The following is a 15,931-nucleotide window of genomic DNA, read 5'->3' on the forward strand; positions in this document are numbered from 1 at the left end:
TGAAAGTTCTAGTTGTCACATGTTCTGTCTTAGAAAATGACAGTAGAGAGGCTTCCACTACACTGATTAGCCAAGGAACTCAGTCTGACCTGACTTGAGAACTCTCTGCAATGATGCGGCTGAAGTGCTTGAGCTGGCAAAATGCAGAAAAGGGGAGCTGGTGCTAAGGACCAAATCAGGAGCTGGGGCTGAGCTTGCAGTGCAGAGCCTAGGCCCGGAGCAGGGCACATATCTTGTGAGGCATTGGTCGAGTGGTGAAGCCAATGTCGGGAGTTAGGTCCAGGTCCAGATGGGAGACCCCAGGGGGTGGCTGGAAGGTGAACTTCTGCATAAGGCTGGTGAAGAACAAGAAAAGCTCCATCTTGGCCAGTGACTCACCAGCACACATCCGGCGACCTGGAGTGATGGATATGATGGACGGTTATAAGATGTGTGAACAGAAAAATCTAAAACGCAACCTGGACAAAGACGAAAGCTGTCCACATGGGATTTCTCCTATTTTAGAATGTGTGAATTGGTCACTTTAACCTCTTCTGAGTTCTGTGGGCTCTGCAGAAGCCCTAGAAATGCAAAAATTAAGTACATATGCTAACTATCCCTGTGAGCTCCCACAAGGGAAACAAGCAACAAACATTAGCATTTTAACCTGAAAAATGTTAGGACAGGTTAAACCAAGTGTGTCATGAGAACAGATAGTAAAGGTGCCCAATGTGATTTGAAGGGTCAGGGAGACCTCTTCCTTTGTATGAGAGCTTTCTATCTCAGCTCCTGTGTAAACGGTGAGAAGTCAGCCAGGCAAAATTGTGGCGAGATGTAGAAGGGGTCATGATGTATTTTGGGGCTAAAAAAACTTGATTCTGACCAGAACATGGATCATGAGTTAGGGAGTCCAAGACCTGAGGCCAGAGGATAAGTAGACACTAGGTTATGCTGAAGTATTTTAAGAACAGAGATTTGGTTAGTATTACTTTTAGAACATGACTTATTTGGGAAAATGTCAAGATTTTGAAAAATGGAGTCAGTTAAAATTGAGGAAATCTTCAGGACGCCTGGGTGGCTCAGTGGTTGAGCATCTGCCTTTGGCTCAGGGTGTGATCCTGGGTTCCCAGGATCTAGTCCCACATCAGACTCTCTGTGAGGAGCCTGCTCCTCCCTCTCCCTATGTCTCTGCCTCTCTCTAAGATCTTAAAGAAAATTGAGGAAGTCTTCTAGGTAAGTTTTTATTGACATAAGCGGGGACTTAATGGTTATATGTATTTCTTAAGATACACTGAATTGAGAATGGTGCATTTTTTTCTGGCTCAAATTTTTTTAAAGTTTTTTTTTTTTAAGATTTTATTTGTTTATTCGTGAGAGACCAAAGAGAGAGGCAGAGACATAGGCAGAGGGAGAATCAGGTTCCATGCAGGGAGCCCGATGAGGAACCTGATCCCAGGACCTGAGCTAAAGGCAGATTCTCAACCACTGAGCTACCCAGGGGCCCCTCTGGCTCAAATTTAATGAGTTTTGTGGTTACACTGTAGAACAAAGATAATATATTTGATTGAGATATGGCATTATGAAAAGTTTCTGCTTCCAGTCCTGTAGAAGACCCAGCCAGATCTTTTCATTCCTCTTTCCAGGGTCTGTAAATCCTAAGCCTGCTGCGTTGCTTTCCTGCCAATGAAATGTTGTAGACAGTCCAGTTAGATTTCTTTTGTTGTTGTTTGTTTATTTAATTTGGAAGATAACTCTCAAGTATACTGAGTCACAAAAGACTTCAAAGTTCAGAAAAGTATTTAAATGTGGTTATTTTTCAACTCATGGAAAGTAGCACTTTGGTTTATGTAGGACATCAGGGAAACAGATTAACTCCACAAATGGGGTGGTGGGGGACAGTTTTTCACTATGCCTAGTAGCAAGGCAGGATTTTTAGGAGTGAAAGGCAATGTCTACTACCTCTCTCTGTCTGAAAATATTTATTAAATAAAAGCTAACAATTCAATGTTTAATTTAGCTTGTCTTTGAGACTACTGCTCCCAAAGGGCTTACTGCCCAGTAGGTGAGCCCGACAAGGAAAGAGGTAAATATTATACAGATTCACAAGCTTCAATAGGGTGTTATGGGAGACCATGGAAGGAACCCTAATCTAGTTTTGGGGATTAGACCTTCCCACCTGCCCAGAATGAAATGTATGCTGGTAGTGTCATCTAAATGAACGATAAATAATGCAATTTAGGGTGAGAATTATCTAACCTATATTTAGGTTTATTTGGTTTAAGGTAAGAGTCTAGCTGCCTAGCAAGAGAAAGCACGAATCAGTTTAGTTTACTTTTATGGGTACCTTGATGAAAACATAGCAAATTATCTTATCTTTTAAAAAAATGCTCTATGCAGAATTAGGAGTGATCATGATCAAAGATCAAATAAGCTCTCCAGAGAGCAAAATCTCTTTCTTAATGCAGCAAGTAAGAAGTGAGAAGAACTGGGGAAGAATGACTTCAACACAACTAAAGGAATGAAGACTTCACACTCAACACTGGTTTTATGATATTTTTTTTCTTGTGATAGTTTTGTGGTGGTTATATTTTAAGAATATTTCCATTTGTTTATGATAAAAAAGAGTATCACTGCTTCTAGATTTCCTACAGCAGGAAACACACACACACACAGTATAGCTGGAGATTTTTAGAATTCCCGAGGTAAGCTTTGGTAAAATTGTTCGAAGATGGGCCACCGTACAAAAAATCTGGACTGTTTGCTGCTTGTCTCATTTCCTTTAACTCTGGTTCCAGGTGCGATACTACATTTTTATTTCAAGTAGGAGTCATTAATACATGTACTGTTTTCTTGTATATCAACCTATGTGTGTGTTTGTGTGTAAAAATTAGGAGAATGCATTGTACTTTGTGTCTCTCTCTATCCCTTAGTTAGCGGTAGGTAAGGAAAGTCTATCCTTTGGGTGACTGCTGTTTACCTATCACTGAATGGGTACCTGGAGTGAATGCTAACCTACCGTTTGTGTAAGTAGAAAGGCACAACATAACAGACTGCTTATGGTACAGTTTTGCTAAGATGCTTTCCTAGGAATGGAGAATTCACTTTAGGTTCTCAGGAATCCATACAATTATAGAGTAAATCCATTTAGTTCCCTGGATTCCAAAATGTACTCTGGTGGAAAGCTCTTCTCTCTTCCCTATCTCTAAGCCCCCTCCCTCCCTACCCTACCCAAGAAATCCTAAGAAAAACACTGGCATTTGTATATATTAAAGCAAAGCTTTTTAGAGGTGCCTGGGTCACTTAGTTGGTTAGGGCACCAACTCTTGGTCCTCAGGGTCCTGAGTTAAAGCCTCGAGTTGGGCTTCACGCTGAGAGTGGAGCCTACTTAAAAAAATAAATAAGGCAAAGCTTTTCTGGTTACGGTGAAGGTGGCTGCTCATTGTCACCTGTTTAACTTTCTCCGCAAATTCCATAGCCTCAGCTGTAAGGAATCTTCAAGGTTTCCCTAAGAAAATGCCATTGCAGTGCCTAATGTCTTACAGTCAATTTACAGCCTGGGAGGAAAGGCCCCTTCCACTCTCACATCTTTCTGACATTTAGTGACACATGGAAACAATTACAAAACCGAAGCACAGTCCTCAGACAAGGCCCAATCTCTCTAGATTTTTCAAAGCACCTTTCTCAAAATAGGATATCTTACCCAGTGAAAAGGGCATGAACGCTTCTTTCTTGATAAACTTTCCAGTAGAACTGAGGAAATGGTTGGGATTAAATGTGTCTGGCTTTTCCCACTGTGTTTGGTCCCGAAGTACAGAGGTCAGCAAAGTGATGACCTCAGTGCCCTAGAAATAGAAGCGCTATTAATGACAGACATTACATTCCTTCTGAAAAAAGTGGATCTTTAAAAATGTGTGAAGGTCTGGGTTGCTCATTTTCCAGAAACAGTATGTTCTTGAAGAATATGGAAGGAGAGGAAGTAGAGGGGCAGCAGGCAGGACTTGAGATTGAATGTGGAACATGCACTTACTCAACCACATTTTTGTTCAGTACCTAAACTAAAAAAACACAAGCCTTGGACTCAGGACTGGAAATTGTTTCTTACTTAGTCATGTGTTTGCTATGTGATAATGGCATGTTTTTAGCTTTTGCTATATCCCAGTTTCTAAACTTATATGAAAGGAGTTAAATAATTCTTATGTGGTGACTTAGCCTCAGAGGCAGTGATATGCAGGACAGAACCTGGTGCGGTTCCTGGCAGGTCTGAGGCTCAGGGAAGTTTTGCTCCTTTGCCTCCAGGGACTGTAAGAGTGGACAAGCTAGATCTCACAAGCCCATCAAATCCTCAAAAGTCAGTTACCCCCCTTCCACAGCTTGCTACATGCTCTGAGACAACTGAGGACATCAAGGAAAGGACCTCTAACTGTGATACAGGAAAGAGTATTCTGAAGACTAAAAATAAAATAAGAGTAGAAAGAAAAGACTGCCTCTCAGTTAAGGACAGTGTTTACTACTTCACCATAGTTAATCATAGCTTCCTGTCCAAGAAATCTTTGGAATACTATCATTGTGGTTAGCTGGCTTAGCACGTGAATCGGTATAGTTTTTGAATCATGAAAAGCAAACAACTGCTTTAAAGTGTTTTATTTTAAAATTACCTTTGTTGCTTTCTTTTTTATTTGTAAGTATATGTACCCGGACATTGTGGATTTTTCCTCCTCCTAAGAACTGTGCTAGATATTTCCATTGGAGCTCAGTGAAACCATGGGACCTAGCAGCCAGTAGCATGGTAGGCGTGTTAGACCCCTTGTACCTGTGAAGCTCTGATACAGTGCTCTACGTAGCTTGTAGCCAGATAGATAACTAGAACTAAAATCCTGCCATTATTACAGCTTCCTTGGTGGTTTCTTTTTCTTCTTTCTTTGGTTATATTTGTTTTCATGAGCTACTAATCTGATAAATTCAGTCCAACAGTGTGTTTCATGCATGCTGAGAAGAGAAACTCCAAACATGAATGTTGCCTCCTTGTTTGCAGGGTACGCACAGGGGGTAGCAAGTGATAGTGTGGGCAGGGGGTCCACATAACCAGTGGCCCCTGTGCATTCATGTAGAGATGGCTCAGAAGCAGTGACCAGACTAGACTTTAAGGAAAAGAATTAGTGCTGTAGGCAGACGCTGGTCCTCTGCCAATTCCCGCCTTCAGTATACTTTTAGCAAAGATCTATTCTTTCCACTGGCAAAGCAAAGAATGCATCTAGATGCTGTAAGGTTGAGAAGCAGAGGGCCTGAGCATGTTTCTGTGTGAGGAGGGAAGTGGGGCTGGAGGTGCTGCTGTCAGGGGCCCTGCGTGGAGTGAACCGCTTTCTAAATGGTGGCACCCCTTTCCGGGGATCTGGCGGTGATCTGGCCCCCCTACCTACCCATCTTGCTCTGTGAACCCCAATTTCCTCAACTACCACGTAAAAAATAATAATACCTTTTAAGGTTGCGCAGAGTAATTAGCACCTATTCTGTCTACACACAAACTGACACACTCAGTTCACCTTTATTGCCTGGTAGGAAGGGAGCAGGAGGCTGAGATCACCTTTGGCAGTTTATTGCAGTGCTTCTGTGATTTTTGAGCAGCTGACATTTTTTTCCCTCTTCCCTCACTTCCCCTTCTTAAACCCTTACCTTGGGGATATAGTAATTTTTAAACATAACGTTTGTGGTTGTTGCATGAGGTAAGCCCGTGGGCAGGATATTAGCAAATCTCTGTACTTCGTGAATGACAGCATCTGTGTATGGCATTTGAGTTCGATGTGTAATCCGAGGCTGAGCTGACCCCACAACTTTGGTGATCTCATCACATACCTTTTCTGGATAAAATACAGAATGATTAGAGTGGGGGTAGGGTGGGGGATATTGGAACAGTCTTCTCAATTTTCCTTCCATGTGAAAATGAACCTAAGCGCTGAGTTCTGACTCATCTTTTCTCTGATCTGCTTCCACTCTTAGACCTCTATTCCTGAGGCTCCTCTGGGGACCTACATGGGGTGACACCTGCAGACCATCTCCAGAAGCTTGAAGAGCAAAATCTCCTTTCTTATGTCAAAAGGAAACTAAAGATGCACACTGTCCTTGAGGGTATAAATTAAAGGTATCCAGTGTGGCCATAGAATTCTGCTTTTTCCACCCAAGAGATTTCTGAGTCCTTCCTTCAGGCAATGCTCTGAATCTTAGGAGACCTACTCTGGACCTCAGGATATCGCATCATGAGCAGAAGTGCCCAGCACAGCGTGGTGGCTGTGGTCTCTGTACCAGCCGCAAAGAGGTTACTAACAAGTGCCACCAGATTTTCATCACTGAAATAGGTTGTAGATGTATCTTTCTCCTGAAAAGGAAAAAGGAATCATTAGTGATGAAATATTTTTATACTGGTCAGTCATGGCAAATAACCCAACATGAATTTAAAAAACTAAGCCTGGCATTCTTTCAACAGAGTGGATTTTTTTTTTGTTATGAAGATGTGCAGAATTTTCGGGTAAAGTACATTCCAAGTGCTAATCATGATAAATAATTCTAACAATGGGAAAGGCTCTTTGACATTTGGAAATTAGTTGTTAACTGAGTGATTAGAATATGCCCAACATTGTTTCTTTTTTAAAAATTGCATTAGGGATCCCTGGGTGGCGCAGCGGTTTGGCGCCTGCCTTTGGCCCAGGGCGCGATCCTGGAGACCCGGGATCGAATCCCACGTCGGGCTCCCGGTGCATGGAGCCTGCTTCTCCCTCTGCCTATGTCTCTGCCTCTCTCTCTCTCTCTCTCTCTGTGACTATCATAAAAAAAAAAAAAAAAAAAAAAAAAAAAAAAAAAAAAAAAAAAAAAACTTAAAAAAAAAAAAAAAAAAAAATTGCATTAAATCTTTGTGTTAGTTAATGAAACACATTTCCAATGCAATAAAAGGAATACTGTACTAATTCTAAAAGCTAACATTGGAGATCATCTATATGTCTGTTTTTTTTTTTTTTTTTTTTAAAGAGAGTGATGTGAAAAGCAGTAGAAAATACTCAAGAATGGAAAACGTAGTAAATACCATTCTTTGTAGAGTACATATCTGCCATTATTAACTTAATTGAATCCAGTGATCTTTCTGCTTTGAAAGAAATATATTTCCTCAAGATGCTATTACTTAAGCAAAATAATAAACAATAGGCTAAGGTAACCCCTGAGCAAAACACTATTACCTCCTGCTGTCTGACCAAAAAGGCATCAATGAAACTTCTTGGATCATTTTTGTCAAATTTATGCTGATGATCTAGGAAAGTCATCCTTATAAAAGCAAATAATTCATCTCTATTCCTGAGTACTGTCTTATGACTTTTTAGGAGGAATCCCAAAACTGGAAACATATTGAAAAGCTGAAAGAATAGAAAACAACATAGTTAAATGTATATATGTAATGCCTGCAATCCTGGGAATGATACCATTATTTCTAGAAGCATTATAGAAATAATATCTCATTTAGACTTCCATTATTTTTAAAGATTTTATTTATCTATTCATGAAAGACACAGAGAGAGAAAGAGAGAGAGACAGAGACAAAGGCAGAAGGAGAAGCAGGCTCCCTGCAGGGAGCCCGATGTGGGACTCAATCGGTTACCGGAACCACTCCCTGAGCAGAAGGCAGACACTCAACCACTGAGCCACCCAAGCATCCCTAACTAAAATCTTAAAAAAAAAAAAAAACATTTAGTTAAAGATTGAACTATTTATTTACTTATTTTTAATTTATTTAAGTTCAAATAATTAACATAGTGTGCATTATTAGTTTCAGAGGTAGAGTTCAGCAATTCATTGGTCTTATATAATACCTAGTGCTCATTACATCATCTGCCCTCCTTAATGACCATCACACAGTTAATCCATCCTTCCACCCACTTCCCCTCCAGCCACCTTCAGTTTGTTTCCTGTTATTAAGAGTCTCTTATGGTTTGTCTCCTTCTCTGGTTTTGTCTTTAGTTTTCCCTCCCTTCCCCTATGCTCCTCTGTTTTGTTTCTTAAATTCCACATGAGTGAAATCATATGATAATTGTCATTCTCTGATTGAGTTAAAAATAAAATTAGACATAGTCACCTGTTCCAGTCTTCTCTCATACCTGTATTTAGAGTAAATCTGTACTTATTATCATAAGAGAACCCAAATTCGGGCAGCCCGGGTGGCTCAGGGGTTTAGCGCCGCCTTTGGCTCAGGGCGTGATCCTAGGGACCCGGGGTCGAGTCCCCACATCGGGCTCCCTGCATGGAGCCTGCTCCTCCCTCTGCCTGTGTCTCTACCTCTCTGTCTCTCTGTTTCTCATGAGTAAATAAATAAAATCTTAAAAAAAAAAGAGAGAACCCAAATTAACAATAACTACCAATAACATTGTTAGTTGTCAGTTGTGCTATTGAAAATGGGAACTATTTGACAAGGCTCTTAGTCCCAACATTCTAGAAGATAGCAACTTTCTTGCTCATGAATATACAAAAACTGGATTGTAGCACTATTTTGAACTTCCATGAATCAGAATAAATGTTAGTTTTATTTAATACTTTTTCTAGTACTTGATAGTTCTTTAAATTCACTCTTCTAAGTGAATTCTACTGAGTATTTCTTATTCATTCATGGTTTACCCGATAGTCGATTCATAACTAGTGGTATAGGTAAAAAATGAATGGCCAAGATTGTAAAATTTACTGAACTCATATATTGCACTATTTATTGATATGATTCACAATCCATGCATCATAAGGTATTTGATGCAGTAATTTGTGATGGAAGAATTATCAGATGTGTTAACCAACCAGGCTTGTAACATTTCTGTATTCAGAATATTCCAGAAAGCGTACATCTTTGAAATGGCAAATACTTTTTCATGGTCTCTTGAATAATACCCTAGAGGAAGTAAAATTGAATAGGGAAGATACAGTTACCGCAATCCTAGGACCTCCAATGAGCTTCACATTTTCACCAATCAAGGTTAAGAGTCTCAGGAATTGGGTGTCTTGGTAATCAAACCGTTTTCCGAGCAACACTGACACGATGACATTAGCAACAGAAGCATTCATTACTGTTTTGACCTCAAAGGGTTTTCCTACAAGAGAATTCATTAATCAGATTAGGAATGCTCACATAAACAGTATTAAACCAGTCCTGGAATGATTGGGACAGACTGTCAAGAAAAGACTTCATGGAGGAATGGATTATCGGTGACCATGCCTTTTAAGAAGAGGTGAGAGTAGATGGGCCTTGAAAAATATCCAGAATTTGATTAAAATACTGAAAGTATATGTTAGCAAAAATCTACATGTGTCTCATTTAGAGGAATTAAAATGTCCAGGTGAGGGACATTTCCGTGTGTGTGTAGCAAATGTTAATGCATAACATCTGAGAAAATATCAACCTAGAAGGCTTCAATCAAATTCAAAAATTTAAAATAGGATATTTATATGATTAAGATGATTTTACTTGAAAGAACTTCATCCAGAGCCTCTTATTTTTAGCCTCTTCTGTTACTGGGACCTGTTTTCCTCAGCATCATTGAAAACTATTTAGATTATTAAATATGTATCAGTGGAAGTACACTTATTTTTGGTCACTGGAATGCTAAGACTTACTCTTAACATCAGCACCTATCTTAAATGTGGAGGCTGAAGACCTAGGGTAATTTCTATAGAGAATATATTTACTTCTTAATATATACATGTGAGGGTATGTGAGATGCTATGTTCACAAAGTCCTGAGAAATTGTTAGAAGCTTAACCATGGAGAAGGAATAGATGTTTTCCTATAGATACTCTCTCCAAAGTGCTGACAGGCTCTCTATGTATACAGGGACTGCTAATTTAGCACGTGGAGCCCTGACCCTTGTCTCTTTTCTGTATTCATCTCAGGCTTGTCTACCTTTGACCATTTTTCTTCATATTACTACCTGCATCAGTGAAGATAATATTCAAAGGAGCATATTTTTAGTAAGGAATGAACTCAGTTTATTAAAGAAATGAGAAAACTTTTATTTTTTTTATTTTTTTTTGAGAAAACTTTTAACATGAAGATAATTAAATATTAAAATAACATGGAATTAACTCTCTATCATTTAAAGAGATCAGATACCATATCTATTATGGAAGAACTGTTCCAAATTAAAGGAGGCAAAAGAGATGTGACAACTGAATGTAATGCAAGCGCCAAGATTTTCTCCTGCTATTTAAGACATTAATGGCACAACAGCAAAATCTGGCAAACTAAGTTCTGTGGATTACTGAGTCAATACTAATTTCCTGAGTTTTGAAAAATGTACTTTGGGGATGGGAGAGAATGTTTTTGTTTATTTTTAAGAAATACATTAAGGTGTTTAGGAATAAAGGGAGAGCATGTCTCCAAAGTACTTTCAAACAGGTTAGAAAAAGAGAGAAAGAGAGATGGCAAATGTAAAATGTTGACATTTGGGGTATGTTACAGAAGAGTATGATTTGGGGAATTATTTGTAAATTCTTGGAATTTTCCTGTGAGACTGAAATTATGTGTAAATAATAAAATATAGCTTTTGGGTTCTTTCTCATGAAAAATAAGACATGGTTTAATTCATTCTACGCACCTCTGTGAGACTCAAAGCTCCATATGAGATGTTGGCATTCCTCTATAATGGTATCTTCTATGATCCGCTTGCCCATTCCAAAGTTCCGTAAGGTGGCCAAACTGAATCTTCTCATAGTTTTCCAGGTTTCACCATGAGAGAAAACAATTCCTTATAATGAGGAGAGTGTTTTACAATTATTTCCTCAAAGCTTTTATCATTTAATTTGCGAGGACAAATAAAAATTAAAAGAAGCTTTATCCTTCCTGTTGAAAATAAGAGACTCCCCTCTCAAAGCATTTACTTTAAAAGACTTGTAAGTAATATATAATCATATCATATGTATGTATGACTTATACATAAGTCATTCTGACTTATTTCAGATAGGTCAGACTTATTTCAGGACTCATTTCAGTCCTTCTGAAAATTAGAATAGGTCTTTGGTCAGCTTTATGACCTAGCAATGTCTTTCTCAGGGACTTTGGGGCCACCTGTTTTTCAGAATACAGACATCAAGGAAGAAAGTGCCCCTTTCAGGGCAGCCCGGGGGGGTGGGGGGCAGCGGTTTAGCGCCTGCCTTTGGCCCAGGGCATGATCCTGGAGACCCCAGATCGAGTCCCTCATGGGGCTCCCTGCAGGGAGCCTGCTTCTCCCTCTGCCTGTGTCTCTGCCTCTCTCTCTCTGTGTATCTCATGAACAAATAAATAAAATTAAAAAAAAAAAGATAATTTTAAAAAGAAAAAAGAAAAAAAGAAAGTGCCCATTTCTCCCAGATTCTGTGGGAGGGCCGAGCCTTACTTTGGTGAGTACCTTGCCCCAAGTTCAAAACTACCTCTTATCATAAAGATATAGGAATTCTATTATTCTTTTTTATCCAATTAACACAGATGGTCACTCCAATTACCGGGTGAATCAAGGATGCACTATGTATGACAAATGGTGCTGCCAAGCTCTCTTGGTTATTGAGGACTAGTTATTGTTTCTCTTAAGGACATTTTTGTAATGGGTTGTATCTGCTTGGTTATATAAAAGAGTGGCATTTCTTTATGTTTTTGCAATTTCTTAGTAGATTGTGATAGATATCACATTTTGGTTTGATGCTTATTCAATAACAAAATTATCTTCTTTTCTATTACCTTTGTGGAGAGGAGGATTTCTGGGCTGGGAGAAGATTTTGGTTTTAGTTCTATATCTCTGACAAATTTATTAAGCAATTCTTGAGTTTCTACTATATGCTTACATCATGTAGGTGTGGTTAATGGATAGATGAACGATAAAAACAAAGTCTCTTTTTGCTAGGGAAGAATGTAGACTATAGACACAAGAGTACCCAAGAAAAAAGTTACAGTAAATAACTACCAAGAGGTGTAACCAAGCTTCCACATTAGTGCTATATGTACTAATTTCTAGGCACACATATTGTTGTAGCATATAGTAGGTGCTCCATAAATATTTATTGAATAAAGCAGCTAGATGAATTTGTGTGTGGCTACAGGAAATAATAATAATCAAACAAGGTTTAGAAGAGTTGGGACAGGGATCACTGGGTGGCGCAGCGGTTTGGCGCCTGCCTTTGGCCCAGGGCGCGATCCTGGAGACCCGGGATCGAATCCCACATCAGGCTCCCAGTGCATGGAGCCTGCTTCTCCCTCTGCCTGTGTCTCTGCCTCTCTCTCTCTCTCTCTCTGTGACTATCATAAATTAAAAAAAAAAAAAAAAGAAGAGTTGGGACATATACTAACTTACAGAAAAATAAGGAGAGAGAAGGTTGCCAAAGTGGCCCACCTCTTTCCATGGTGGGATTTGTGGTAGTAGTGGCATTCTTCTTGTGTTTCAGTCCCTAGTCCCCGCCCTTCCTCCATTTGCATTTGAGGTACAAGAGACAGGGGAGGACTTTCTGAGTTTGACTGATAACCGGAAATAGGAAACTAGAATAAATAAGGCAACCAAGGTGTTGGAAACGGGGCAGCGCCATCCTTGTTAGTGTCAACATGAAATCCAGAACAAGATAGATGTCTCCTGCATGGTTGTGGCCACTTTGTGTGAGGTTAAGCCTTTCTTTCAAAGGAAGGTTTAGATTCTGCCCACATTCAGTTCTTATATTAATATAATATTATTTGTCTATGGATCCTGTGTGCATAAAACTCTTTTACAACAAATATGTGACTCTTTGAACTATCTCATTTTTATATTTAAAAATTTATATTTGAGAACACAGTAGTAGAATATGAAGGGCCCACAGAAATCATTGTATCTTTCAGGGAATAGCAATAGCTCAGCCATGTAATTGTGGAGAACATTAATTTAGCATTATAAGGAATGGAACTTCTTTTAAATGCTGGGACTGAAGTTTGAAATATACTTAGGTTACATGGCAAAATAACTTATTAAGGTGAAATTATACTCCAAAATGGTTTAATGGTAACAAAAATATTAAATTGTTTTTCTGTTTATACAAAATTGGTTTAAAGAATGCCTGTACCAATTTGGGTGGATTACTAGACAGGGTGTGGAGCAGAGAAGTAATCATTTTCTCTTTGAACAAAGAGTAGTTTTCCTCTGAGCAGTTAAGACACTTAAGAAAAAAGACTACTTGATTCCTAAAATGAATTGTTTGCTAAGGAAAAAAAATTGTTAGATTTAACATTGATACAAATTAAAACAATTTTGTGTATAATCATAAAATCAGTGAGTAATATATGAAGTATTGTGAAAAAGAACAGAGATGCCAGAGGCAATAGACAAAAAGTGTCCCAAATTTCTAGAAAGAATAAAAGTGTCCCAAATTTCTCCCAGGAGCTAAAGATAAGGGACTGAATGAACTGTTACTCCTCAATGCTAATTTTGTGAGATGTTAGTCGGAATTCTAAGAAAAAATATTCCAACACACACAAAATCACACATAATGGAATATTACTCAGCTATCAAAAAGAATGAAATCTTGCCATTTGCAACAACATCGATGGAGCTAGAGGATATTTTGCTAAGTGAAATAAGTCAGTCAAGGAAAGACGACTGCCATATGACTTCATTCATATGTGGAATTTAAGAACCAAAACAGATGAACATATGGAAAGGGAGGAAAAAGAAAAAAAAAAAAAAAGAGAGAGAGAGAGGGGAAACAAACCACTAGAGGCTCCTAATAGTAGAAAACAAACTGAGGGTTGATGGAGGGAGGTGGGTGGGGGATGGGTTAAATGACTGATGGGAATTAAGGAGGACATTTGTTATGATGAGCACAGGGTGTTGTAGGTAAGTGATGAGTCACTAAATTCTACTCCTGAAACCAATATTGCACTATATGTTAACTAATAAATTTCATGTAAAAAATCTTCTAAGCACTAATAAGTGTGAAAACTGAATTAAATAAAATTAAACAGACTTTGATGTTTTCTCAGAGGTTTTAATATCCTAATAGGTATTCCCTGAGTCCAAGAGAGGCCTGTAATATGTAGTATTTCTCAAATTCACTTTACTGACACTGCTTTTTTTTTTGGATAGAACATTTACTAATATCTCAGAGAATAATGCTTTTGAGAAGGATAGTGTGAGAAATGCTTTTTTCAAAAAGTTGTTAAAGAATTAAAATGGCTTAGTAGTATTTATTAGACTGGTACTAAACTAGTAGTCTAGTAAATACTACTAGTTGACTAAAAATAATTAATATTAAGATGAAACTATTCCCATTTTTAGAGTAATTAACGTTAAAGGGTTGATGTAATAACTTAAAGAGTTATTATATTAGTAGAATGACATAAAAGTATAGCATTTGGATTTCCTCAGGGCATTTATCCAAGACACACATAAGCAAAATGCAACAATTTTATCTGATGAAAATATGGTTCAGTATTATTTATAACGCTATTGTTACTGTATTGTTTGATGGATCAAAGTCAATCATTAGACTGTGACCTCTTAAGCCGATGACCTCTGTTCTCTTTATATTCTCCTAGCACTGTACTTTTCACACAGTTGCTGGCTAATAATAATTTGTTTAACAGAATTAACATATACAATGAGAATAAAATCATAAATCATAAATTTTCTCCTAAGTAACTACTATTTGTGTAATGTATATTGATGAAGGAAAAATTAAATCATGAAAGGAATTATTAAAGATAATACAGTGCAATTGATTTAGCAATTTTGACCATAAGGATACATTTTAAGCTTAGAATTTATTACCTTTTCCTTCAAAAAGTCTTTCAAATATGGGCACTTGAGATCGTTCCCCAAATTGATCGCCATAATTGACAAGGGCATCTTTTACTGTCTCATATCCAGAGAGTACCACCACCTTCTTTGGACCCATTTGGATGCTGTAAATGGAGCCATATTTCTGGGAGAGCTTGGGTGTGTAATAAAAAGAGAAGCGATTAAAACATGGTAGTGTAATAAAAAACGAACTAGATCTTGATCTTAGATAATTTAATTCTGACAAACAAGTCAGTTTTGTATTCTTGTGAAATGACAATACTGGACTAAGGATGCTCCTTGGTTGCTACATTTGTTTAAGCCATAATTATTATGATCATCTACTGATTGTCCTCATGCTCCATTTTGATTTAAAAGTTGCAGTGCTCTGACATCATGGAATTGATTCATAGTATCTCTCTCTTATATCTTTGTTTGGTCTCAGAAAATGCCCATGTAGGACTCTAAGAAGACAAAAACACTTCTTGACTACCACCCTGAGTACCTAACCATCATATTCATGCTCTATCCTTTGTGGGATACTATGACCATAGTAGGTCCAAGTTAGTTCCCCACTACTGTGTGACACTTCTTACTACAAAATAACATTCAATTTTCTCTGATAATTAAAAATAAACAAGATGATCATTTATTGCCTCCTAAATATGTTGCCAGTATATCTTTTTAATGTACATTACAAGCCAGAAAAGTAGATATTATCATCATTTCCATCATATAGGCAAGACACTGTGGCTTCAAGAAGTCACAGAATAAATAGCAATACTCAAAAAAGAATATACATGTAGACTCGTTGGCTGCATAGCTTGTGGTCTTTATCCAACTAAGGTTTAGGTAAAGAATGAGAAAGAAACTTTTAATATTTCTTTCTTTAGGAAACTGAACTTTGGAAAATAACATTAGGATTGCAACCCTCATGAACTGTTGGTAGGAATGTAAATTGGTGCAGTCACTATAGAAACCAGTGGTTCGGGAATCCCTGGGTGGCTCAGCGGTTTAGCACCACCTTCGGCCCAGGGTGTGATCTTGGAGCCCTGGGATCGAGTCCCACGTCAGGCTCCCTGCATGGAGCCTGCTTCTCCCTCTGCCTGTGTCTCTGCCTCTCTCTCTCTCTCTGTCTTTCATGAATAAATAAATAAAATCTTAAA

At 38.2% G+C, this 15,931-nt stretch overlaps 1 protein-coding gene across 1 annotated transcript; it reads right to left on the minus strand.

The window, feature by feature from the left end:
- LOC112641713 (cytochrome P450 2K6-like) lies at positions 1–10,880 on the minus strand. The gene is made up of 7 exons (XM_025418995.3): positions 10,593–10,880; positions 8,929–9,089; positions 7,203–7,376; positions 6,208–6,349; positions 5,650–5,834; positions 3,680–3,821; positions 1–396 (listed from the first exon to the last, which is right to left on the minus strand). The coding sequence occupies exons 1-7, from the start codon at positions 10,705–10,707 to the stop codon at positions 209–211; spliced, it is 1,107 nt and encodes a 368-aa protein (XP_025274780.3). The 5' UTR covers positions 10,708–10,880; the 3' UTR covers positions 1–208.
- Positions 10,881–15,931: the final 5,051 nt, after the last annotated feature.

Source organism: Canis lupus, chromosome 12, assembly GCF_003254725.2.
Source record: "Canis lupus dingo isolate Sandy chromosome 12, ASM325472v2, whole genome shotgun sequence".
In the NCBI taxonomy this organism is placed as follows: Eukaryota; Metazoa; Chordata; class Mammalia; order Carnivora; family Canidae; genus Canis; species Canis lupus.